Below are 22,489 nucleotides of genomic sequence, written 5' to 3'. Positions count from 1 at the left end.
GAAGCTTTGCTGCGCGCCGATACTACGGAAGCTCTTGTTGATGTGTCAGATTCAGGCGCAAGGTAAAATTGGCTCAGCGCCCAATTCACCATGTCATCGCTGGCGGGTTTGCGCGAGGCTATCAGATCGCGTGGTCCTGCGTGCAGCGGCAATGATGGAGAGGAGCATGCAATACGTAGCCGGGCGTGTCAAATGAAAATCGCGACCTCAGCAAGTCGCTGTGAGGTGACTCGAGATCGGCCTGTCCGTGGCGCTATCGCTAATTCAGAATGCAGACGCGTGAGAGATCGTGGAGAAAGGGAAGTGCAAGTCGAAGAGTGCTAGCCAGCTTTGGACGTATCGAAGCCTTCTCTTGCATTGAAGCGCTCAACAATTTGAGGTGCCATTTTGCGCAAGTTTTCGGCAATTGGCTTCATTTGCTCTAGATTGGCAACTTGTTGAACGTCTTCAACCGTGAGGAAAGGGGCTCCAGGTTTTGCGGCCACGAGGTCCAGGAATTTTGGGCGCAAATGTTGGAGCGCATGAGCGGTTGGGGCTGAGGGACCGTCGAAGTTCGGAGAAACCTGTCCATCATGGTACTCATCCGATAGCAAGCTGTGCAGGCATGCGAAAAGAGGTAATAGGCGCGCACTGTGCAGTGCTGCCTCGGTGCACATGTCCATGATGACCAGCTCTTTCACCTGCGTCGCTGCCTCCAGCAGGTACAGTAGACGACCTGCGAGGCTATTAGGCGATGCGTCATCAATGAGTTTAGGGACCGGACCAGTCTTCTCATCATTCTCATGTGACCACCTTGCCACATACTCTACGCGTAACGAGTCCGCGTCCCATTCATCGAAGTTAAAATCAGCTGCGTCTACCATTCCTCTGTCGTCGTTCTCCCATTCCACAGAGATTGTGAGTTTTTCGACTTGTTTGATGAGCTGGCCGTAGTAGGCTGGCGTCAAGGTACATCAGCAAAGAATTCCCGTTGCTACGGCAATAAAGCTTCCGAACGCCTCACATGGAATTGGTAGATGAGTATCGGTGGGCCAAGACGTATAAGTAACCGTCCACGCGTCAATGACTTGCGCTCCGATGCTTAGTTCCTTGACGCATTGCAATCCGACAATGCGCGTGACCGCTTCCTCCGAGAGCCTCCAGGCTCTCTCGTCGCAAATTAGTCGTGCAGGCTTGCACAGCTCAAGCAGACGCAGCAAAGCCTTTTCGTAGTCGTTGTAGTTTTCCATGTTTGGTATGAGACCATTGCCGAAAGGTCCATTGCGACGTGCAAGAGTCGCCTCTGTGTGTTCCGGATCGGCCTCTGGAGTTTCGTATGTGAAGGCATCCGAATCATAAAAGTCTGCCGGTTCCTTAAATGGCCAACCTTCTTTGTCTTGATTGGCACAAAGGTCACACGAATTTTTGGAAGGACAAGGCGGCCAAGGCGACTCAGGCCGTCCTTGCTCGACTGCTCTGTGTTTGCGCTGAGCAACCCGGTCCACCATTTCTGAGGTGAGGATGTCCGCATGGTAAGTGTATAGCCGTCGTAGAATACGCCGTCTGTCCATAAAGACGCGCGTTCCTATGGGGGGGATTGACCTGATATCCGGATCGAGAAAGGCGCATCCTGGGGCCCACAGTTCCGGTGCAAACGCGTTGTACGACAAGTGCTCTTCTCCGGTGTTCACGCTCGTGACCACATCACAAAGCCAAGGAAGAGCTTCTAGGCTCTCGATCTGACCGAGGATACGATCCATGCGCGCGGTCAAGTGACGCGATTTCTTTCGCATGATGTATGCAAAGCATGCTGGAGACTGCGGGAAATGCGTACGGGTTTAGGCTTGCATGATGTCGGTGTGTGTGCGTCGCTCGTTCTGTAGTGAAGAACTCACAGCGGAGAGAAAAGGAAGCCACGCGTCCTCTGGCGGACACTGTCCCCAGCCAGCATCGGACGCGTACTCGAGTATGAGCTGTAGCACCTCCAAAGGCAGCTCAGCAAAGGGATCTGACATGATGTCGCTTCTGCCTTGCCGGGTGAGTCACGCGAAGGCAGCTGGTCCCCGAAGAGCCTCCTTTATCTATCGTGATGACCAAAGCAGCGTTCTTGAAGCCACCAAAGTCCACCTCGCGGCGCTCTCTGATCAGAGGGCGGGGCCAAGGCGTGCGTCTATCCGAGGATCCGACTTCAAGCGGACTTGACCTTGAACGATTGATTCTTGAGGAACGCTTCAGAAGCGCATCCGATAGCTGTCGCAGTCACGGTAACATGTGGTGCTGAACGCGGAAGGCAAGCCCTCCTCAGAGAAAGTTGCACTCTCACCGTAGAGCGTTCATACTCCCACATCGTCCGCGAGAGGTTTCAGAAAGCCACTGCGTCTGCGGGCGCTCAGCGTCTCTTGCGCTATCCATCTGCGCGCCCATGCACCGACCACGCGGTTCACGCGCATGCATCGGCAGGCGCTGGCGCTAGTCTCTGGGGTGATGAGCGCCGTGCGACCGTGCCAATGAGGTGTTGACCACGCGGGGCGCATGGGAGTCGGTGCCATGCCCACGACCGTGACATTCGCACGTCCTTAGGCAAGCGTCGCTTCGTGCCTCTGCTCATCATTCCATTAGCATGCCAAAGCGTTCAGATGCGCGCAGTGCGCTGGCTCGGCTTGGCGTCGCTCTTGTCTCGCTACAGACTCGAGGCTCTGATCAGAGAGGCTGGACGCGCCAAGGCACCGTCACTCGTCCTTGCTGCGTTGAACGTCCAACGGGCCTCTACTGCACGGCCAGCAGACATGGCCGTCTCGTATGGTTGTTCGGCGAGCCGCTGCAACCTCATGAACCGACGCCATTGGCGTCACATCATGTGGAAGAATGAGAGGGGTCCACATGACTGCCCTTGATGACCGGCAGAGATATTGGCAGCAGCCGTCGGGTGTGCGCGTCTTTCCCGCGCGCTGTTCAGCGGACCGCGCGGTAGGTGCATCAAATCGCAATGCCGATCACGTAGCTCGCATGGTCAGGGCCAGAGGCTTCAGCCTCGCACACTTCTCGTAGCTCTCCCAGCAGCGAAGCTCGAAGTCATGACTCGGACTTGTTCGCGGAGAGGGAGGCCAAGAGCCTTCATTCTCCGCGGCCAGGAAGGATGCACAACGCCCAGCCCAAAGCCTCTCGATGTCGACCCCTCCTCTGATGCCTAAATCATCTTTCCTTCTTAAGGTTTGGAGAACGACTTCGTGACTCTGACAGCTACGTCGATCGGCGATTCCTCGTGCACGATTGTTGCAAGCATGTGCTTGGGAAGGGCTCGACGTTTGTTCATGCGAAGTGATTGCGCCCTGCTGAGCCATCTGCGTGCGCCCAATCGCAGCGGCCTGCAAACTAAATCCGACGCTACTCCTTCATTGACTTGCAACCGATCTGATACTGCGCTTGTCGGCACAATCATTGTGGACCATGTTCTCGCTCTCAAGGCAGCATCGCGCGGCTTCATGCCACGCGGTCATGGGTAATAGCTGTAACCCGCCCCCTCTCTTTTCCCCCAAAGAGAACGAAACTTCCTTGCACGAGGTCGCGCAAAGACGTGGATTGGCGAAATATTGCATGTGAAGCTCTGGCGTGGAATGGCCATCTGAACCGCGCTACGTGTGACAGCGAGCGTTTGTGAGGAAGAAGCCAACTTTATGTCAGTCTTGGATGAGCTTAGTGAGCACCTGGCCTCGCACTTAAATAGGGCACTTGGCAATGCAGGAAGAGATCCATGTCAACAGACTCCAAACCACCTCGGTCGGCAGGTCCGCCTCTACTGTGAAGACCCCTCCCATCGCTACCGCTGAGCGGCCCTATCCCTTCTTTCCCTACCTCCTTTCATGCCCTTGCTGATGTGGAAGGTGTCTCTGACTTTGTGCCTGCTGGCAGGCATGATGCTCTGCAGCGCCTTCAACGTGGTTCGAGCGCGGCCTTTCGGCCAAGAAGCCTCTCTCCCCGCAGAGCTTACCGCAGGATCTGCAACGCAATCTCTGGCTTTTCGCGACACGCCCGACGCTCTCAATCGTGCTTCTGCAAATGTCGATATTGCCTGCACGTCGAGCACGCCCCCAGAGGCGTCTCCTGCCCGACGGACCATCAGCAGCTCCTCAGCGTTGCGACTGCAGCCTCGCCAATCGCCTAGTCCCCTGGCAAAGAGCAGTTGGGTTGACCGTGATGCTGTAATGTGCCCAGGTTCGACAAAATTTCCCAAAGGAATACCGTGGCGGGACGACAAGTATCGCAAAAATTGTGGGACAAAAATCGGCTACAATTATCGAGTGCCAGACCCAAAAGATGTCAATGGAGACCTTGTGACTGTCGCAACGGGGTGGAAGGCGAATGGCAGGAATACCCCTAAAAACCCTATTGCTGGAGAATGCGACCACCCGGTCGAACTGAACTTCTTCCGGCGAATGTTGATGGCGGATTTGGTAGAATATATGGTGAACTTTTCCAAGGATCCCAACTTTGACACCATGGACAAAGCGGAAAAAAAGTTCTGCGACGCGCTAGAAAAAGATGCGTCGTCGGTAACCAAGATCAGAAACGTACTGAATGGCGTAGAAAACGTGTGGGGGCTTCCTGCAACCGTCAATCAGTTGAAGGCAAACGCTACGGAGGCGCGGATCAACGGAACGCGTCTGGTCTGGTATGCAGATCGAGTCAGTGACCGAGGATCTTATAACCATAACAAGGCAGCTCCAGGGCTTATCCAGTGAGTGACTAGGTCGTCTGGCCCCACGCATCTGTCGACGCGCACTAAGCCATGTCACTTGCTCTTCAGATATATCGAGGATCAAAAAAGCAATACGAAACAGATTAGCAAGCTGTTGTTCGATGCTGTAGAGGGTGCCCTCAAGATCGGCGGTGTTTCGATTGCCGGGTACGATACAAACGCTTGGTACAAGTTGTCGGAACAAGGCCTAACAAATGTTGCCGAGGACACCAGGAAATATCTTGCTACCATTCCGCCCGCCGTTGCCTCGCACTGCGGGATGAACCCCAACGGATACCAGAAAGGCCAGACAGTGCCGACCAAAGACGGAAACGGCTGCTGCCCAAAGGATACCAGGATCGATGCACGGTGGAGGCCTTCAGACACAGACTACGAGAACCCGGTGGCCGATCAACAGACCGGTTGTAAGAGAAAGCGCCCCACTTGCGATAGCAAGAAGCAGTGCTGCCTCTTGGCTGACGGAGAAACTTCCAAGGATTCCAAGCCAAGCCGACGTGACATGCTGCGCGGCCCCATGTTCGCTCGTGGCACACTCGTTGATCAAGATGATTGTCCTGAATCGCCAGGTGGAGGACCGCCCCCACCGCCTCCGCCCCCACCGCCTCCGCCCCCACCGCCCCCACCGCCCCCACCGCCCCCTCCGCCTCCGCCTCCACCTCCTCCTCCACCTCTCCTACCTCCGCCGCCGCCGACGTCTGGGGAAGCTCCGCTACCTTCAGCACCGCTCCTCGGGGGCGGTACATCCTCTTCCGCAGCGGCGACATCCAGCGCGAGCACAGAGTCGTGGGTGCTCAACACCGCTTTGCCCACTCCACGCTTCAGCTTTCCCAGTCATGCGGGCGCAGGCAAACATCAAGCTACTCACTCATCCAACCGCAACTCCAAGCCGACGTCCACATCAACAAAGTCCAAAAGATGATGCCCGCGCGATTTGCCGATCATTCCCATCTTGCGCCATGGTATTGCTCGGCGCTCGCCGCCTGTGCCGAAGCCGGTCTTTGTCCGGTGCGTGTACCGCTTCACTCCCTATCCACCTTGCGATTTCGTCTTTCCGCAATCCATATGCCACTTTTCACATGTATCTTCTTCCACGTCCATGCTGCTCGCAGTTCTTGAGGCGTCAACGCGCGAAGTCGGTCGCTGCGCTTGTGGTGGTGTGTACCGAGACATGAGACGAGATGGGGCCACACCCACCCTCGCCAATCAAGAATCGCTTGATTTATGTGATTGACTCTTGACGTGCATGAAGCCCCGACAACACGCACGCGACTCACGTTCGCTCACGCGCGCCGCGTCGACACACGTGACTTGCGATCCGCCCTGCTTTCTCTCGTTACAAGGCGGGCGGGAAGTAAAAACTCGTGAATCATCAATGAATCGACGATTAGACGGCCGCAGCATGGCATGTACGCGCTCTCTCATATCAGACAATAGATACAATTCGATTAGGATGAGACGATGCAGTCCTCTCAGGGACACGTGGTTGCCCGAGTGAATGGTGGGCTGTGAAGGGAGATGAAGGGGTAGAATGATCATGCCTTGGCCATGCCAGCACACTAAAAGGTAAAGCCGCGGTATTCGCTAGAGAGCGTCTTCATCCTGGCTATTTGTCCCTTTGTGAAACCGTAGGGTCTGTAGCAATGCTGAGGCACGTAGTTCATAATGTTGGAGACATCGTCCTTGCCCGGCAAGTTGGGACAACTATCCACCTGACCCACGGGACAGCCGGAGGTGTAGCCCGTGGGAAATTGTTGTGCCGGCGTATCCTCCACGCCATCTCCTTCGCCGTCGCAGCCACCAACAAAGGTGTGTTGCAGACCGAAGCTGTGGTGCGTGGTGCGAGTTGGGGCAAGTCTCGGCTCAGTGCATCGACACGCCGGGGGGAGGGCACAAAAACCTGATTTGTGCCGCTTTTGCCGCCCACTCACGCATGACCCATCTCGTGCACCAACGTCATTCCGATCGACGTCGTCCCGTTGCGAATTTGGCCCGGCATCGTCTTGTAATCGAAACTGATACCGTCTAGCTTGGGAGAGCGGCTGATGTCTTCTGGAAAGGAAGAGTATCCTTTGAGTTCGATGCCGCGCGCATCTGGAAAATCGAGCGAGTAGACGTTGATGGTTCCCGGCCCTCCCGTATGCAGGGCTTCCCTCATCTGTCTGCTAGCCGAGTCCTTGAGGTAGCTCAACGTCAAAGCCGTCTGGGCCCAATCGCTCCTGGTCCTTGTGATGTTGGCAATCTCAAACTTGATGCCCAGCGTCTTGCTATACACATCGTCAAGCTTGCGCACCTGCTTTTGAATCGTGGCGCTAGAAACATTGCCGGCTTTCTTGTTGTACACGACGTGCCATGCGATCGGCACCACCGTCGTCGGCTTTTCGCCTTGCCCTCGAGCGCGAGCATGGGCGTGATGACGAGGCGTAAAGTGCTCAGACGCATCTACGCGAGGGTGCAGCTGCGCCAAGGGTCGCTCTGATCCACACCATGGCGTCGCATTTGCGATGCCACTACTAGCGGCCACCACCAGCAGCAGCAGCAGCATGGAGACAAGGGGTGGGAAAAGGCGAAACATTCTTCCGCGTCGAAAAAGAAAGCGTAAAAGGAGAGGCAGAGGAGATTGGCCGGGCGGGCGGGCAGGTGAGGCGACCGTATAGCGGCCAACTTACGAGATGTAAAGAGAGAGAGGGAGGGAGGGAGAGTGCAAGCACACGGATCAAACAGAGCGCGTATGCCATTCTTTTGTTCGCTCTTTATATGTTTCAAGGCCATCAGGATAGCGCCGAGGGACAGTGCAAGTGTCGTGTGCCTCATATGTGCTGCGACGCCAGCAGCGGGGCCGACCAGGTCTACAGAAGATCCGCTCCCGCCTGCTGCCCTGAATACACGCCCATTTTTTGTCTGTGTGAGCTGCATACATCCATGCTGCTACTCGCAGCTCCAAGCTGTTCGGAGATCTTGTCCATCGGCATTTGTGCATTGGGCAGCCTAGCTGCGGTCTGCGGCTGGAGAGAGTACGAATCAGTCCGAGTCTAGAGCACCAGTGTGGTGTGTAAAGGGCGTGCCACTGCGCGGGCTGAGACGTTCCGACCCAAAGCAATTGACAAATTGTTGATGTGCTGCTGCCTTTCTCGGTGTTCCGCGAGCGCAGACGCGCGCGTCCCGTCGTGATTCTTACCCTACTGTACCCCGCGGCACATCAGGCACGATCACATATACATGCATGTACGGTATCACTGCGTTTGACATTCGTCGACTCCTCAAATTGCGCCAATCCATATACGCGAGCATGCATACGTGCCGCCGCGCGTTTCTTGTGTCGATCGAGCTTGGGCGATATGGAGATCTTGACGACCGCCCGCGCTCGTCCGCGGGTGGTAGCTGAGACATAGGATTGAGTCGCAGCTTGATTTGATTTGATTTACGACTGCATGGTTCTGGCTTTGCACGGTACCTACAAGACTCGATCGTCAGCACATATCCGACGCATGCAGCGCGAGGGGAGCGCGGAACCGCGCGCCTCCGAGACAAGGCGGAACCGGGCGCTGCTGATGGCTGGTATAATGATGCGTGCAGCACAACACGCGTACGTGGTCCACAAGCCACCAAGCAATCGCAATGAAGCAAGCAAGCTGTCGATCAAGCAAGTAGAGTGTAGTAGCAATTATATAGTCTGATATGAGTCTCAGCAGTCGTGCATGGATGGATCAGATGACATTTGAAATGCAAATCCTGAATCAGGTTTTCTGGGCGGGGAAAGGCCGCGATCACAGTCACGAGTTGAATATTCACGAGTGAATCAAGAGCTGAAAGAGAAAAATCAAGAATAAGGGTTCTAGCCGAGGAACAAGTCACGTGGGTGTGGATGCGCACGGACTCTTGACTCAAGACAAGACTCTTGACTTTCTTGCTGCTGCAGATCGGAGCGGCATGCAGCGGTGCCCGCATCCACACCGAACAATTAAGCAGACGATGCTGCTGCAGAGGCTCATCGACGTGCTGCTGACGTGAGGCTGAATGCGTGCTCGCGCAGACGTCAGGGTGCAGCTAGCCATACAAGATATATGCGTGACGTTGATATGCGCGTGCTGCCGTATGGCTGCTGCTCAGAGGTGAACCACACATATCGGGCTTGTGTGCTAGCTGAGAGCGGCCTGGACCCTTTAGCTGATCGAGATGGTGACCTGCGTACGTGGGGACATGTTGCGCGTAAGACGCACCCGTGACTTGCCATATATGCTGCCATAGGGAGCGCGGATTTGTCATGCCGTGAAGGTGCATGATATGCGAACCATGCGAGCTGAGCAACAGCTGGCTCGTCATTGGCTGCGAGTCGCGAGTTGTGAGTTGTGAGTTGTGAGTGCAGCGACGAGCCAAACGCACCCTTTTGAGCGATCGGAATGGTATCTGGGGACTTGTGCGAGTATGATGAGAGAAAGAAAGAGAGAGCGCGCACCCGCCCCGCCGATGTATGATCGATCGTGGATGCTTGGTGACTGTGTTGTGATCCTTGGAGCAATTAAGCTCGAGGTGGGTTCGAGCGATGGCGTAAGCAATCACAAATCCACTCAGTGACTCACACTCGGACTCATCGCAGATTCGTGATTGTCAATCGTCGCGATAACTGTAGATGCTCGGACCGACGCTTGCCCACCCCTCCAAGCTGTACACCATCACCGCGCACTTCACCCTGACACATGCCCGGCTCGACATACATGTCTTTCCATTCCTTGACTTCTCGAGTGCTGCACACGCTCCCATCCGCTTCCCATCCCCTAGCTACATCGTCGACGGCATTCACAACCTTCGCTCGCGCTTCGCATAACCACCTTCGCACAAGACTCTTGCACACATCCCGCATCAACATGGCGCCTCAAAGGGTCAAGGTAGCCAGCAGCGATGCTGCGCCCAAGCCTGGGCAGCACAAGGCTTTCGATTTTGCCGGCGAGGGTGACGACAAGGTGCAAGTGTGAGTCAAAGTTGCGCAGCCAGCCAGTTGCTGGGAGGGCGGGTGGTGAGGACCCTTGGCCAACTCGCCAGCATTGCTTCGCTCCTCACGCGCTGACCAATCCGCCGTCGATGGTTGGCCTCGTCTCGTCTGGCCTCGCCTCTACTCGACTCGCGCCCACAGACTCGTCACCAACGTAGGGGGCAAGCTGAGAGCGCTGTCGAACAAGTGCACCCACTATGGCGCTCCCATGTCGAATGGCGTCATGAGCAAAGACGGATGCTTGACTTGCCCGTGGCACGGCGCCAGATTCGGCGCGGATGGAGACATCGAAGAGGCGTGAGTGCGCAAGACGGGATGCGCGAAACGTGGAGCGTAACGCGCAGCTCATCAGCGCGAAAGCGTCGCTCTCTCCACGCGCACGCGCATACATGCACAGCCCTGGATTGGACTCTCTCGTGCAGTTCAAAATCGAGCAGGATGGCAACGGAGATGTGTACGTGACGGCAGATGCAGCACAGCTCAAGGGCAAGCCTGGCGTACCTCCCGAGTTTGTGGGCAAGGAGGGAGCGCAAGATGGAGCTGGCGTGGTGATCGTGGGCGGAGGAGCAGCAGCGATCCATCTGGTGGAGAGCGCACGCAAGAATGGCTACACTGGACCCCTCACCATCCTCTCGGCTGAGCCGTATGCTCCAATCGACCGAACAAAGCTCTCCAAGGCTCTGATGGCCGATGTGGGCGCGGTGGAGTGGCGCAAGCCTGCACATCTGGAGCGAGTCCTCAAGGTCAACCTCCGCACCAGCACAGAGGTGACGGGTGTTGATGTTGATGGGAAAAAGGTGAAGCTGGGCAGCGGCGAGACTGTGCCTTTTGACAAGCTGGTCTTGGCTACGGGTGGTAGTGAGTCTGATGCGCAGCGCTAGTGTGGGTCACTTTGCACACCGCTGACTACAGCGCTACCCGCCGCAGCCCCCAAGCGCTTGCCAGTGCCCGGAGCAAAGGAGGGCGAGCTTGCAAACGTATTTACATTGCGCAGCATCCAGGACACCAAGCCCATCAATGATGCCGGCATCGAGGGCAAAGACGTGGTGGTCATTGGTTCCTCCTTCATCGGCCTAGAGTCCGCCGTCGCTTTTGCGGGCAAAAAGGCAAAGAGCGTCAATGTGGTGGGCATGGAGAGCGTGCCATTGGAAAATGTGCTGGGCAAGCAGGTAGGAGAGGGTCTTCAAACCGCGCTAGCCAAGAAGCAGAACCTCATCTTTCACATGAAAGCTGGCGTGAGCAAGTTGGAGGGCAAGGATGGCAAGGTGGCGAGCGTGATCATCAAGGATTCTTCAGGACAGGAAAAGTCTTTGCCTGCTCAGATCGTCTTGCTTGGGGTGGGCGTAGCGCCTGCTACGCAATTCCTCAAGCCCGAATCGTCTCCTGGCTTTCCCCAGCTTGGCAAGGACGGCAGTGTGGCTGTGGGTTCAGACTTTGCCGTCAAGGGTCTCGAAGGCAAGGGAATCTATGCAGCTGGAGACATTGCCAGGACACCGGAGCGGACGAATGGTGGAGAAGTGCGCATCGAGCACTGGGACGTGGCAGGCAATCATGGTGAGTGGCGGCGCGCGATCCGAGCTGCGCCGATGCGGTCCCCGCTGAACAAGAAACTTTTTGCTTCCTCGCAGGACGCTTCCTTGGCCAGCTCTTTTCTGGAAGCGCCAACCCGGGCAAATTCGACAAGATTCCAATCTTTTGGTCGGCATTGGGCGCGCAACTACGCTACTGCAGCGATGGAAACACGCCCTCTTTCGATTCGGTCCACGTCGATGGCGATGTGGCGGAGAATTCGTTCATTGCGACGTATGCGCGCGGTGATTCTGTCGTGGCGATCGCTACGATGGGGAGGGATCCAGTCATGGTGCAATCTGCCGAGCTGCTGAAGATCGGAAAGATGCCGTCCTTTTCGGATGTCAAGAGTGGCAAGGTGAGTGTGTGCGCGCGCGAACGTCGCGACGAGGTGGAGGACGGGTGCGACAAGGTCAAGTACACAGAGCGACGACTGGGCTGATGCCTTGCTCAACACACGATCCTGAATCGCAGGACCTTTTGAGCATCAGTCTGTCCTGACGCACTCGTCGCCTTTTCTCTTCTTGCCTATTTTGCGCTTCATCAATTTCGTATACGCACGCAGCCCCTTCCCCTCTTGTCTGCCGTCGATGCGCCCGCAGTCAGATCAGCGCAACTATGAGGGCAGATAGTTAGAAGTCCATGCCGTGTAAAATTCCTAGCGTGTGAATCGCAATCAGTACAGCTCCGACGACGATCTGTACTTGTTGGCCTTGGGAAAGAGCATTCTAGGTCCTGTAGCGGGTCTGCGTATCGATTGGCCGCCTTGCCTTCTGTAGGCGGACGCCTCTGCAGCCTGAGAGACGCGCTTGATCTGTTGTCTGCCCGCCAGCCTATCCATAGCCTCGCACATCCTCAACTCTTCCGCCCCAGCTTTGTCCCTAGGTTCGATGGGAGCGGAAGACTTTTCATAGAGCGTGCTCGACTTGCTGTAAGCCCCGACGCCGACGCGGACGCCGTTCGCGGGCGCAGGGACGTATCGAACGGCCAACTTTCTAGCTTCGTCCGTGATCCTCTCGATCATGCCTCGTAACCTCTTTTCCTGATCTTGTCCCACTACCAGCGGTGGTGAAGAGGGCCTCCTATACTGTTGTTGCGAAGTACCGGCGGCGGCGGCGGCAGTAGCAGAGCGCGAAAGCACACCCACATTACGAGCGCTGAGAACGACGTCGTAAGCTCCTGCTAGATCGCCCAGCACATCCCAACGCGTGCTCAGCGCTTCGGCGTACAGCTCTGGCGTGCTTCCCAGCGCGATCGAAGCGGGTCCTGATAACCTCATGGCGCTCAGTACGGCCAGGGCGATTCCGGGCGCGTGGTAACGTTCTCGCAGCGTCGTCACTAAGCGAACCAACACGGGTCCGTAAAAGGGTGTGGAGAGACCGTAGAGCGGCGTGGGCAAAGATGCGGGCGAATTCGAATCGGACGGCGTGGTGGCAAAGAGATCGTCTGGACGTGCCGTCTCTTGCGCATTCTCCGCCGCCGCCGCCTCTGCATCTTTGGCGCGAGTCAAAGCCGGCGACGCGTCGGATGAGGATGCTTGCTGTGCGCCGCTGGATGGAGGATGGGCAGGATTCGGGACGCCGAACACGTTGGTTTGTGCCCACTGCCAGACCTCCACTGCGCTGCAACAAGCGTCTATGGCAGCTTGCGCATCGTCCACTCCCTGTCTAAGCTGAACCGGATCCACACCTTCTAGCGTCGTACCTTCCATCTGAGCCCCAATGGTTCGGATCGGTACTCTTCTCCTTCCTCTGCCACCCAAACCTCTTCCGGCCCAATCCAACTCCACGCTCGTCCCTGCTCCATCCTCTTCATCCACAAATCTTCCCCCACCGCCGCTGCCACTGTATCCGCCCAAGCGATTTCTGCGCGCAAACCTTTCCCAGCCGTGCGCAACGGAAGAGCCGAATGCGGATTCGTTGGGATTGGAAAGTCGACTGTGCAGCGGTCTGAGCAGTTCTGCGAACCTCTGCCTCTCCCAATCTGCCAAGGGCGTTCTATGCGCTGCTTGAGACTGACTCCGACTAGCAGAAGAAGAGGAAGGAGAAAAGAGTGCACCTCTACCCTGCGCCTCTGCGCGTCTTTGCCTCTCGTTGCCAAATCCCTCGCCTTCGTCTGCAAATCGATTGATGAGAGGCAGATGATCGCCGCTACCGCTGGAACGCTGCTCCTCTGCAGGAGCATCGCCATGGCGCAACCCATCATTCCAGCCATGATCACGCAATTCTGCCGGTTCGTGGTGCGGCGTGCGAGGAAAGAGCTGAGCAGCAGTGTACGCTCCCCCTTCGCCAGCATCGTCGTCGATAAATGGCGCATCGTCCTCCACTAGACGCGCCTGTGCCTGTGCCTGAGTCTGTGCCTGTGTCTGCGCTTGCTCTTGCCCCGCTTCATCACGCTCATCTGCTCCCTTCACATCCCTGCCCGCCGACCTCTGGCCACCTTCATCGTCGGCTCTGCGAACAGCGCACCAGTGCAGACATCTTTGACCTTCGAAGCCCATCCTTCTCGATGCGCACGCAGCACCACGATTGATGGAGCGGCGAGTAGGAATGGCGCAGGATGAAGATGAGATGCGCACTGCTCCTCTACTCAAAGTAGCGCAAGTGGGAGGAGGAGGAGGGGGAGGAGCGTAGCGCAAGACCACACCCAGCGCTCCGTCCCATGCACGTGATGCTGCCATGTTTGTTTGATGGATGGATATATGGATGGATGACGCTTGACGCTGGACTGTTGCGATGTCCTCGATGTGATCGGTTGGTTTGCAAGAGGGTGGTATGCTGGGTGCGAGTGGCCTTTTGAGAGAAGAATGCTGGGGAAGGGTGTAATTCACCGCAGATTCGTGAATCGTGAATCACGAATGCTGCTATGAATGTGCAGCCAAAATAGGCGCGGCGCATATATGCAAGCTTTGATGTCAGAAAACAGAAAAATTGTCATTGTCACGTGAGATTGAAGGCGGGGTGGGGCGGGCGTGCAATCAACAATTTTTGAATAAGTTATGCAGCGCGCTCCATGCTGGGCGCCTATACACGTAGATTTGATCTTGAATCACGAATACAACAACTCGTAAATGCGCCGCGTGTGGCTTAACTGGCTTGCGTGAGGAATGTCTTGGGAGGGTGGGGTGGCGCATGGATGTGCGCATATATCGGATGCTGTGCGCGCCTCCACGTGCGCGACCGCGCGCGCCCATCCATCCATGCCATGGTCTTTGACTGCTCCCTCCCCCTCTCATCCTCCCTCTCTGCACACACGCGCGCACGATGCCGACGATTCAAGGATTGTGATCCGTATTTGTGCTCGATTCACTCATTGCGTTGAGCGCAACAGGAAATTGGCTGCGTGCATGGTGAATGGAGTGGTTCTCCTCCTCGAGATGCGATCGGAGGAGATGCTCGATCATTACACCATGCATCTACGTGTGCAATAGCACTCGTGCAAGCGTGACCTCAGTCCCCAGCAAGGGCGACATTCGCTGCACGGCAGCACAAATCAACAAATGCAAATGAGACAATCGACAGATCGCAAGTCACAGTGACGGAAATGTCAATGTCGCAGTCACTGTGACTCAAGATTGTTCCATTCAAGACCAATCAATCAATTAAAGACCGCTTTGGCCTTCTTTGCTCCATCGGTCCGCCGCCCATCCGCAAACTGTCCGGCCTGGCCTGGCAGCTTGTGACTCGTGACTGCATATATGCACCTGATGATGAGTCGCGGGTGTCGACATTCAAAATGACGTCTGCACAACTCTGATCGCGAACGAAATCCTGGCCGCAATCAACATCAAGCACAACCGACGGACGGACGGACGGACGGACGGACGGACGGACGGACCGATGGAGCAAAGCGTGCGCGTCAAGCGATCTTTCCTTGGCAGCGGGCCGGCGACCGCGAATGTGAATGTTTGGTCGACGCGGTCAGCCAGCCAGCGTAGTAATCTTTTGTGACTGCATCTCCAACAATTGCAACGACTCTTCATTGCAAGGCATTGCGCGCCCGCAATCACCGACAAATGAAAATGGTCTGCTCAAATGGGGACACAGCAAATGAGCCCCGCGCGCGGCTATACACGTATATCAATTCGCAATCGAAGCGATGGCTGCTGCTGCGACCCGCGGCCGACCTTCCAAACGGAGCGACATTGCGCGGTACAAGGAAGTGCTCCTGACTGTGAGGTCGCCTCTGCAGCAGCCATGATATGATGTGGGGATGGTATACGCGGGATGGGGGGTTAAGTGGATCATCCTTGAAGCGCGTTATTGCTCAAAGTGTCGAAAGGGCAGGTCATGTCGGGGGTGTTCGCTGCCGCTGCCGCCGCCGCCGCCGCCATCCGAACCCCATCACCCTTCACTGTCTCGTCTCATCCTCCCTTTCACCACCAACCCATCCATCAACCCTTTTCACCTCCCGTCTCCCATCTCCCGCCCACCTTTGCCCACTCCACACCCAACCCCCCATCCCACTCAACCCGCATTCACCCCAACACTGTGCTCAAACATGCGCGCCTCGCCCATCGCCCTCTTTCTCTTCGCTTTCGCATGCGCCTCTTCTTTGGCTCAGACGACATCGCAGCATCAAAGTGGTGCTGGCGCCGACGTTAGCGATTTGACCATCCTCAATCCTACGAGTGGGGCAACATGGACTTCCAGGACTCAGACGCAGGTGTCATGGAGCGGCACGGCGCCTGCCAAGTTCAACATCCAGTGAGTCGAGCATGCGTGCGTGCGGGGCCCCTGCTGCGCGTGCTCACAAAACCCCTTCTTCTTCTTCTTCATCAGGGTTCTGAATGACAACAATAGGATTCTGGCAAATGGCATCTCAGTCGCCAACAACGTCGACGCTTCCAAAGGTTCCGTCACGCTGACCCTCGGCGATTATGCTTGTGAGTCCGCACACAAACTCGCACACGCACACAAACACGCTCTTCTTGCCCGTTCCATCTGCCAAGCTATGCGCGCTCGCTCATCATCCATCGCATCTCCTCACTTTTGTCTTGACAGCGGCCGACAATTATCATGTCCGGTGAGATGAGAGCTGCAAAGTGACTGCTTGAAGAGAAGGGAATGAGGGCACGAGGGGGCATTGCACTGTGCTCATCGCCCACGCTTGCTTCCACCGCGACAGTTTCTACTCCGTCTCCAACATCAGCACCGAGTATGCGCGCTCTGGTCCCTTTAGGATCCAAAGACCTGCACATGGTACGGTGACCAGCAACAGTACGGGATGGAGCCAATCGGGCGGCGGCAACGCGAGCGCGGGTGCGGTTGCGGGTGCCGGTGCGAGCAGCGCCAATTCGAGCACATCCAACAACGGCAGCAGCGGCACCGATTCCACTTCCACCAACGCCAACGCCAACGCCAACTCCAACGGATCTAACGCTGCTACAGCCGCCAACAACGTCAACACCACGTCTCCTCGTCCGGGTGAGTAGAACTGGCTCAGCAGCACGCTTGGCTTTTGAACGCGTGCCTAATGGGAGGGACGTTTTTTTCCCCCAACCACATTTTCCTCCCGCACAGCGACTTCGCAAGGCAGCAGAGACGCCGCTGCTCCTGTGCGTACGAAGGATGTCCAAGTTTTGCTCGGCGTCACGGTGGCCTCGACAGCGGCGATTGTGGCCTGCTTGAGCCTCCTCTGAACAAGCTGCAACAGGCAGACACATCCAGACGATCGATCTCCTCTCACCTCCTCAGCCCGCGTCCGTCGCTTGCCTTCTTGTTTTTTTTTTTTTTTTTCTCCTTTGTTTTTCCGATTTCCCCATCTTGCCACGCTCTTCTATGAAGGCCATACCGCGCCACATTTTTTTTTTTCCTTGTCCCTTGTTTGCGATCAAGAGGCCCGCGGCCAAGGCGGTGGGGTCGGACAAAAGAAAAGGGCCCGTCGCGGCAACCGCTCAGCGCCGCAAACGCCCGCTTCGCACCCCCTGACGCCAATCACAATGGACACGATCATCGTTGTCTGACAATACGTCGTGGCAAGGCGTGCTGTGCAGTGCCTGCTTTCGATCTTTTGTGAAACGAAAGCCGCTCGTTTTCAGTTCGTCTCTTTGTCTTGAAATGGTCGTTCGCCGCGACTCGATCGATGATCTGAATCTGCATGTTGGATGGATGCCGCGATTTGATCGAGTCACCAGAAAGGTGCGTGCGGGGGCGCGGTGTGCTAGCTGCGCCTCCGCTTCTGGCGCCTGCGCCCGCGCCCGCGCGTGCGCGCTTTGCTTGCTTGCCGCTCGAGTTTATGCCAGGCGTTCACTCAGACTCGTGACTCGTGATTTTCATTCGCGCGTGAGCTAGTCTATCTTTTCTTCTTGCTCCGGTGCAACTACTCTCAGAGCTAGCACTCACTCGCACACACCTTTTTGGCAAGCAAGCAAGGGAAGAAGATCTCGAGAGTTTCGTGTCAGAAATTCCTGGGCCCGAATGCTGCGCGCATACCGTCTGCTATGAAAGTGACGGTGATTTGTTGCGAGGAAGAGAGAGGTGGGCTAGGACGCTTGGACAAGCTATTGGATGAAGAGACTCGCAAAAAGGAAGCGGATGCTCGAGTCTTTTGCTTGGTGGGCATAGATGGTGCTGCTCTACAAAGCTGGTACGAGGCGAAGCGAGCCGTGCATGGCCCCTGCACCCTGCTCGTATCGAGTGCATCAGCAGACACGAGCGCAAGGTCGGGCGTCGGCATGCTGCTTCGGCATCACCCAGTCATCGCTCAGCAGCAGCAGCAGCTGGCCGCACCTTGCTCTCTCCATCCTTGCATCGCACCATCCCAAGCGAGCACATCGGGTTCGTTGATCGCTTCAAAAGTCTCCGGCGTGGTCATCGCCACGGCCTGCACTTATCGGCCTGCCGAAACGTCATCGACGAGCCTTTCAAAAATCGTCGCTTTTCTCGATGCGCTCACGCAATGGGCACGTCAAGTCGTTCGGTCTGGGCAGTGCTTGCTGCTGGCCTTGCATCTTCCACACCTGCCGTACTCGCGTCGAGAGCAGGAGCTCTCGGATGGGAAAGAAGAAGCGACGGCCGCTGACGACCTGCAAGCCGCGCTCGCTCGCCTCTCTGCTGTCGGCCTTGCCGATCTCTCGCTCACAAGACAAGACTCACAGTCGAGCACGAACACGAGCACGAGCACGAGCAGCAGCTTTGCCTCTTCATGCCTCCTCTTAGGATCGCTCGTCATGCACTCTCGTCTCACCTGCCTGCTCGATCATCGTAGCAGCGGTGATGAGCAGCATTGCGCTCTCCACGCGTCCTTTCGAGACGCTCGTCGCATCTTTGCCTGCTTCTTTGGCTCGCAACTGCACGGCACCGACACGTGCGACTCGGACATTGACATTATGGGTCTCCTCCTGCCCACTCCTAGAGACATGCTTTTGGGCATCGGAGCGAGCAAAGAGGTGACTCATCGAACAAAGGCAGCTTTGGAAAAGAACGGAGCGGAAGATGTGGATACAAACTTTATCACTCCTTTGGATTTCGTCGAGCAGCTGGCAAGCGGTCAACCGATAGCGTGGGAGATGCTCTTTGCCCCTCCCCACTCTCACGCGCCCGACACGACCGATGAGGGGCTTGCATTCCTCGCAGCTCTGCGAGAACAAGTGCCGCAACTTTTGACATCAAGCACAAAGGCAGTTCGAGGTCTGATGGATAATTTCGAGCGTCGCATCAAGAGAGAATTGCAGAAGCGGGAGATGAGCGCGTCGGACGAGAGGGTGCTGCTGCTGCTGCAGCAGGGTCAGCTGTACAAATCCGCCGATGCAAAAAAGTTGGCTCATTCTCTGCGCGTCTGTCAGCAAGCCATCGAGCTGCACGAGCATGGCCGCATCACTCTGCCGCGCCCAAACGCTGAGCATTTGCGCGCGATCAAGCGCAAAGAGGTGCCGCTGCACCAAGTGCTGGAGCAAATCGACCAGGCGAAGAGTCGCTTGCTGGAAATTTGTGGAGCAGGCGAACGCAGAGAAATCTCGGACAAGACTGGCGCGTACGATGCCATCGAAGCTCTTGTGCGCAAGCATCTCGGCATGACTGCGCGGTCGACGTAGGCGTCTGCAACTTTCGCAAAAGTGCGCGAGGCTGAGCTGGGATTGGGCTGGCAAGTCTGAACGCCAGACAATTGGGGCAAGTCGACAGACCCGACGTTTGCAGCCTATTTTGCATGTCCTGCTGACCAGCGGTGGTGGACGTACAGGGCTCAAGCAGCACCCCAAGGTCCTCGCAAGATGCTTTGGGCCACGCTGCTCCGTGTTTCGCGAGCATTCTCGTCTTGGCTTGACCGATGCAGACGTGTGCGATCGTTCGCTTTGGTCGTCATCTTCGACTTGAGGAAAAATCCAACCGCAAGCGGGCCGAAAAGAGTGTTCAGGACGATGGCCCAGATACCAATGTTGAAAGCGTCGTTGCCTTGCGGCGACGATGCTGGCAAAATGCCGGCCTCTGCAAGGGTCGCACGGCGGTCAGCATCGAAGGAGGGATCAGACGAGAGCTAGAGCCGACAAGATTGCTTCACTCACCTCTTGCGAGGTTGATGATGATGAAACCGACTTCCCCTCGACTGACCAAACACAGACCCAAGAGGAGTGCAGGTCGCCAAGCCGATCGGACAGCACCATCGGAGGGGACGACTGACGCTCGAGCAGTAAAGTCCTGCGACGCAGCCCTCAATTCGACGTCGAGCGCGATGCTATCGCTAGCCTCTCCTAACCGCTCTGCTCCCGGACGAAATGTCGCCTGTGGGGGTGATGTGCGCGTGACGTGATTTGGCGCCTCGACACGTCTACTCAGAGCACCTTCCAAGCGTTGGGCAAGCAAGATCCATAGTCCAGGAAGCACCTTTGCAAATGCCATGACACATGCGTAAACCCAGCCTTTCCAGACGACTGACGGGGTAAAGAGCTGCCTGACTGGGATAGCCATGCCAATAGAGGAAAAGAAGAATGGTACCAGGATGTATGCTGCGGGTGTGCAGCCAGAACGGGTCAGCTTGCCTTTTCTCGCAACGCAAAGTGTGCAATCGCTCACCTGTAATCTCCTCCAGCTTGGCCCAGGCTTTTCCTGGCTCGAGTTGATTCGGCAAGCTCGCAGTGACGGTGGAGTTGATCGTGACGTGTTCTTCGGCGACGGTCCTCCGAATCTCGACGAGACGCGAATGAACTGTTGATGCGAGGGGGGGAGGGGCCCATCGGGGCGTGTCAGGTAGCACGCAGTGAGAGGGGCTCGACGCAGACTCACGCCAAGTTGTGCTTGCTCCTGCACAGAAAGCGCCCAGCAGCATCGTGCTGCCACTGACATGAGCGATGGCTACAAATGAGCAGATGCAAGCGATCAGAAGCAATGAAGAGATGGACGATGCGTGGGTCTTGACAAAGTTCAGGAGGATTCGATGCGTGCGCGTCGCTTGTACCTCGGAACGGCTCCGCTTTGAGCGCCTCGCCAGCAGTAATGCTACGCAGGCTACCAGACGACAGACGATCACAGTCACCAGTATCAGTGCAAAGCTCGCGACGACGGGACGAGCAAGAGGCCAACGGGATGTAGAGGGCGCTGCCTCGGCGCTCTCTGCATGACCCAAGCTCGTCACGACGCTGGCCAACACTAGTCCGATGACGTCGTCCAGCAATGCGGCGCTGACGAGAATGGAGACGATGCGCGAGTTACCCAGCTGGGACGTTTGCTTTGGCTCGCAACGCGGAGCAGATGATTTGTGGGCCGCGTCGCCCTGCGCGGTATTGATCGCCGCAGGCGATGCAGCAGATGGGCCGCCATGGATCGCTGTATCTTCATTGCCAGATGCTAGCGCGCCAATTTCTTGGATCAGAGCGTGATCTTTTGGTGCCGTCTGTTCAAGATGACCACACTGGTCAGGGGTGGATTCCTCGCTCTTGAGACTCTGTGAAAGCGCTTCCAACACTGCAAAGACGGTACCGAGGCTGGTCGCACTGAGCGCGGCGCCCGTCGAGAATGCCTGGAGCGTCGAGTAGCCGTACGCAGGCGAAGTGAGCAGAGCAAAGCTGAGACCGATGGGGAGACCTATGCCTGTCAGTCCTACGAGGATGGAGAGGAGCAAGTTGCGAGGCTGCGAGAGCACATCCAGACGCGTCTCGCTGCCTCCTCGCGCAATGAGGAGGAGCAGGCCAACGTATCCAAGCTGCTGTGCCGTATGCTCAAACGTTTGCGGCAAAAGACGCAGCAGAGGCGTGCCAAAGACTGCGCCAAGTAGCAATTGGCCCAACAAGCCCGCATACAGCGTGGCCGAGAGGGCCCAGTGAAGCACTGCGAGAGGCGAGGAGGAATGGAGGGGTCAGATGTGATCCAAGGGTTGCAGTGCCTCATCAAGACGATCGCTAGTCCTCACGACTCAATCCAACGATGAAAGCGGCGATGATCAAGAGGAGCACCCAATCGGGCTCCGTGTAAGGTAGAGCGTCCATCTGATAGCCAGAGAGAGAGACGTTCTTCGTGCCAGTGCGCCTCCCCGAAGCGCACCGTACCTCCCCTTTCTAGCGCATCCCTTGCACCCGCTTTTTATAGGGACCCTGCCTGGTGCTTCTGCCGGCTTGAGGATGATGATTGGCAAATAAAAACTCTGATGTGACTCGAATGCGATGCCAAGAGGTGAAGAATTGCACGCACGACGCACGCTAGCTGCTGCGAACAACTTCCACTCACGACTCGTGACTTGCAGCTTGTGCCAAGGCCCATGCAAGGCCTGTCTGCTGCATGCTGCGTGTCCCGCGCAGCGCTCATCAGCAGAATGCATGGCTCGACGCGCTTAGATTCGTGGTTTATATTCACATTGCACCTTCACGCGATTCGTGCGTGTGTGGATATTCAAACTCTTGACTCAAAACTCAAGACTCTTGACTGGAACATTCATTCACACAGCATTCGTGATGGATGATCACCTCGCGACCGTTCAGTAAGCCAAGGTTCGCGTCCGCATCGCGAACGACATCCTCAATGGCCACACACGCCTTGCACATCCTAGCAATTTGTCTGCACGCATTCGGAATCGATGCTCGAGTTTCCACACCATTCGGCACCACCCCCGGTCCAATCGGTCATCAGATCAGAACATGATTGATTAGGAAAAAGGCCAAGCGCGAATGCGGATACGGCTCCATGCGTAGCAAGCATGGCTTCTTCTTCTTCTTCGACACTCAGAGGTGGTAGGCGGTCGAAGCGTTGCTGAAATGAGGTCAAGGGGGG

At 56.7% G+C, this 22,489-nt stretch overlaps 9 protein-coding genes across 9 annotated transcripts; 5 read left to right on the top strand and 4 right to left on the bottom strand.

The window, feature by feature from the left end:
• Positions 1-320: 320 nt before the first annotated feature.
• On the bottom strand, positions 321-1,994 carry IE81DRAFT_350437 (hypothetical protein; the record flags this gene model as incomplete). Its single annotated transcript, XM_025516537.1, has 3 exons — positions 321-937; positions 1,004-1,796; positions 1,875-1,994. 3 exons carry the CDS (start codon positions 1,992-1,994, stop codon positions 321-323), a joined length of 1,530 nt encoding a protein of 509 aa, XP_025366302.1.
• A 1,585-nt stretch (positions 1,995-3,579) lies between these two features.
• IE81DRAFT_48843 (hypothetical protein) lies at positions 3,580-4,800 on the top strand. The gene has a single exon (XM_025517384.1). It carries the CDS (start codon positions 3,840-3,842, stop codon positions 4,716-4,718), a length of 879 nt encoding a protein of 292 aa, XP_025366301.1. The 5' UTR covers positions 3,580-3,839; the 3' UTR covers positions 4,719-4,800.
• Positions 4,801-6,260: 1,460 nt separating this feature from the next.
• Positions 6,261-7,448, bottom strand: IE81DRAFT_48809 (hypothetical protein). Its single transcript, XM_025517383.1, has 2 exons — positions 6,664-7,448; positions 6,261-6,559 (listed from the first exon to the last, which is right to left on the bottom strand). Exons 1-2 carry the CDS (start codon positions 7,305-7,307, stop codon positions 6,292-6,294), a joined length of 912 nt encoding a protein of 303 aa, XP_025366300.1. The 5' UTR covers positions 7,308-7,448; the 3' UTR covers positions 6,261-6,291.
• A 1-nt stretch (position 7,449) lies between these two features.
• IE81DRAFT_48804 (hypothetical protein) lies at positions 7,450-7,867 on the top strand. Its single transcript, XM_025517382.1, has one exon. The coding sequence runs from the start codon at positions 7,490-7,492 to the stop codon at positions 7,766-7,768; it is 279 nt and encodes a 92-aa protein (XP_025366299.1). The 5' UTR covers positions 7,450-7,489; the 3' UTR covers positions 7,769-7,867.
• Positions 7,868-9,198: 1,331 nt separating this feature from the next.
• Positions 9,199-11,946, top strand: IE81DRAFT_326829 (FAD/NAD(P)-binding domain-containing protein). Its single transcript, XM_025514924.1, has 6 exons — positions 9,199-9,701; positions 9,864-10,019; positions 10,120-10,580; positions 10,650-11,276; positions 11,351-11,649; positions 11,766-11,946. The coding sequence occupies exons 1-6, from the start codon at positions 9,430-9,432 to the stop codon at positions 11,790-11,792; spliced, it is 1,842 nt and encodes a 613-aa protein (XP_025366298.1). The 5' UTR covers positions 9,199-9,429; the 3' UTR covers positions 11,793-11,946.
• On the bottom strand, positions 11,537-14,136 carry IE81DRAFT_326827 (hypothetical protein). The gene has a single exon (XM_025514923.1). It carries the CDS (start codon positions 13,969-13,971, stop codon positions 11,968-11,970), a length of 2,004 nt encoding a protein of 667 aa, XP_025366297.1. The 5' UTR covers positions 13,972-14,136; the 3' UTR covers positions 11,537-11,967.
• A 1,655-nt stretch (positions 14,137-15,791) lies between these two features.
• Positions 15,792-16,932, top strand: IE81DRAFT_350432 (hypothetical protein; the record flags this gene model as incomplete). The annotated part of the gene is made up of 5 exons (XM_025516536.1): positions 15,792-15,997; positions 16,073-16,176; positions 16,295-16,316; positions 16,419-16,717; positions 16,814-16,932. 5 exons carry the CDS (start codon positions 15,792-15,794, stop codon positions 16,930-16,932), a joined length of 750 nt encoding a protein of 249 aa, XP_025366296.1.
• A 600-nt stretch (positions 16,933-17,532) lies between these two features.
• On the top strand, positions 17,533-19,443 carry IE81DRAFT_48679 (hypothetical protein). The gene has a single exon (XM_025517381.1). The coding sequence runs from the start codon at positions 17,734-17,736 to the stop codon at positions 19,324-19,326; it is 1,593 nt and encodes a 530-aa protein (XP_025366295.1). The 5' UTR covers positions 17,533-17,733; the 3' UTR covers positions 19,327-19,443.
• Positions 19,444-19,475: 32 nt separating this feature from the next.
• IE81DRAFT_350430 (hypothetical protein) lies at positions 19,476-21,711 on the bottom strand (the record flags this gene model as incomplete). The annotated part of the gene is made up of 5 exons (XM_025516535.1): positions 19,476-19,717; positions 19,795-20,235; positions 20,303-20,434; positions 20,513-21,553; positions 21,636-21,711. 5 exons carry the CDS (start codon positions 21,709-21,711, stop codon positions 19,476-19,478), a joined length of 1,932 nt encoding a protein of 643 aa, XP_025366294.1.
• Between the last annotated feature and the right edge of the window lie 778 nt (positions 21,712-22,489).

The sequence above is a fragment of the Ceraceosorus guamensis genome (genome assembly GCF_003144195.1).
Source record: "Ceraceosorus guamensis strain MCA 4658 unplaced genomic scaffold IE81scaffold_141, whole genome shotgun sequence".
In the NCBI taxonomy this organism is placed as follows: domain Eukaryota; kingdom Fungi; phylum Basidiomycota; class Exobasidiomycetes; order Ceraceosorales; family Ceraceosoraceae; genus Ceraceosorus; species Ceraceosorus guamensis.
Note: the sequence above shows the minus strand (reverse complement) of the source record. Positions and strands in the feature narration are given on the sequence as shown.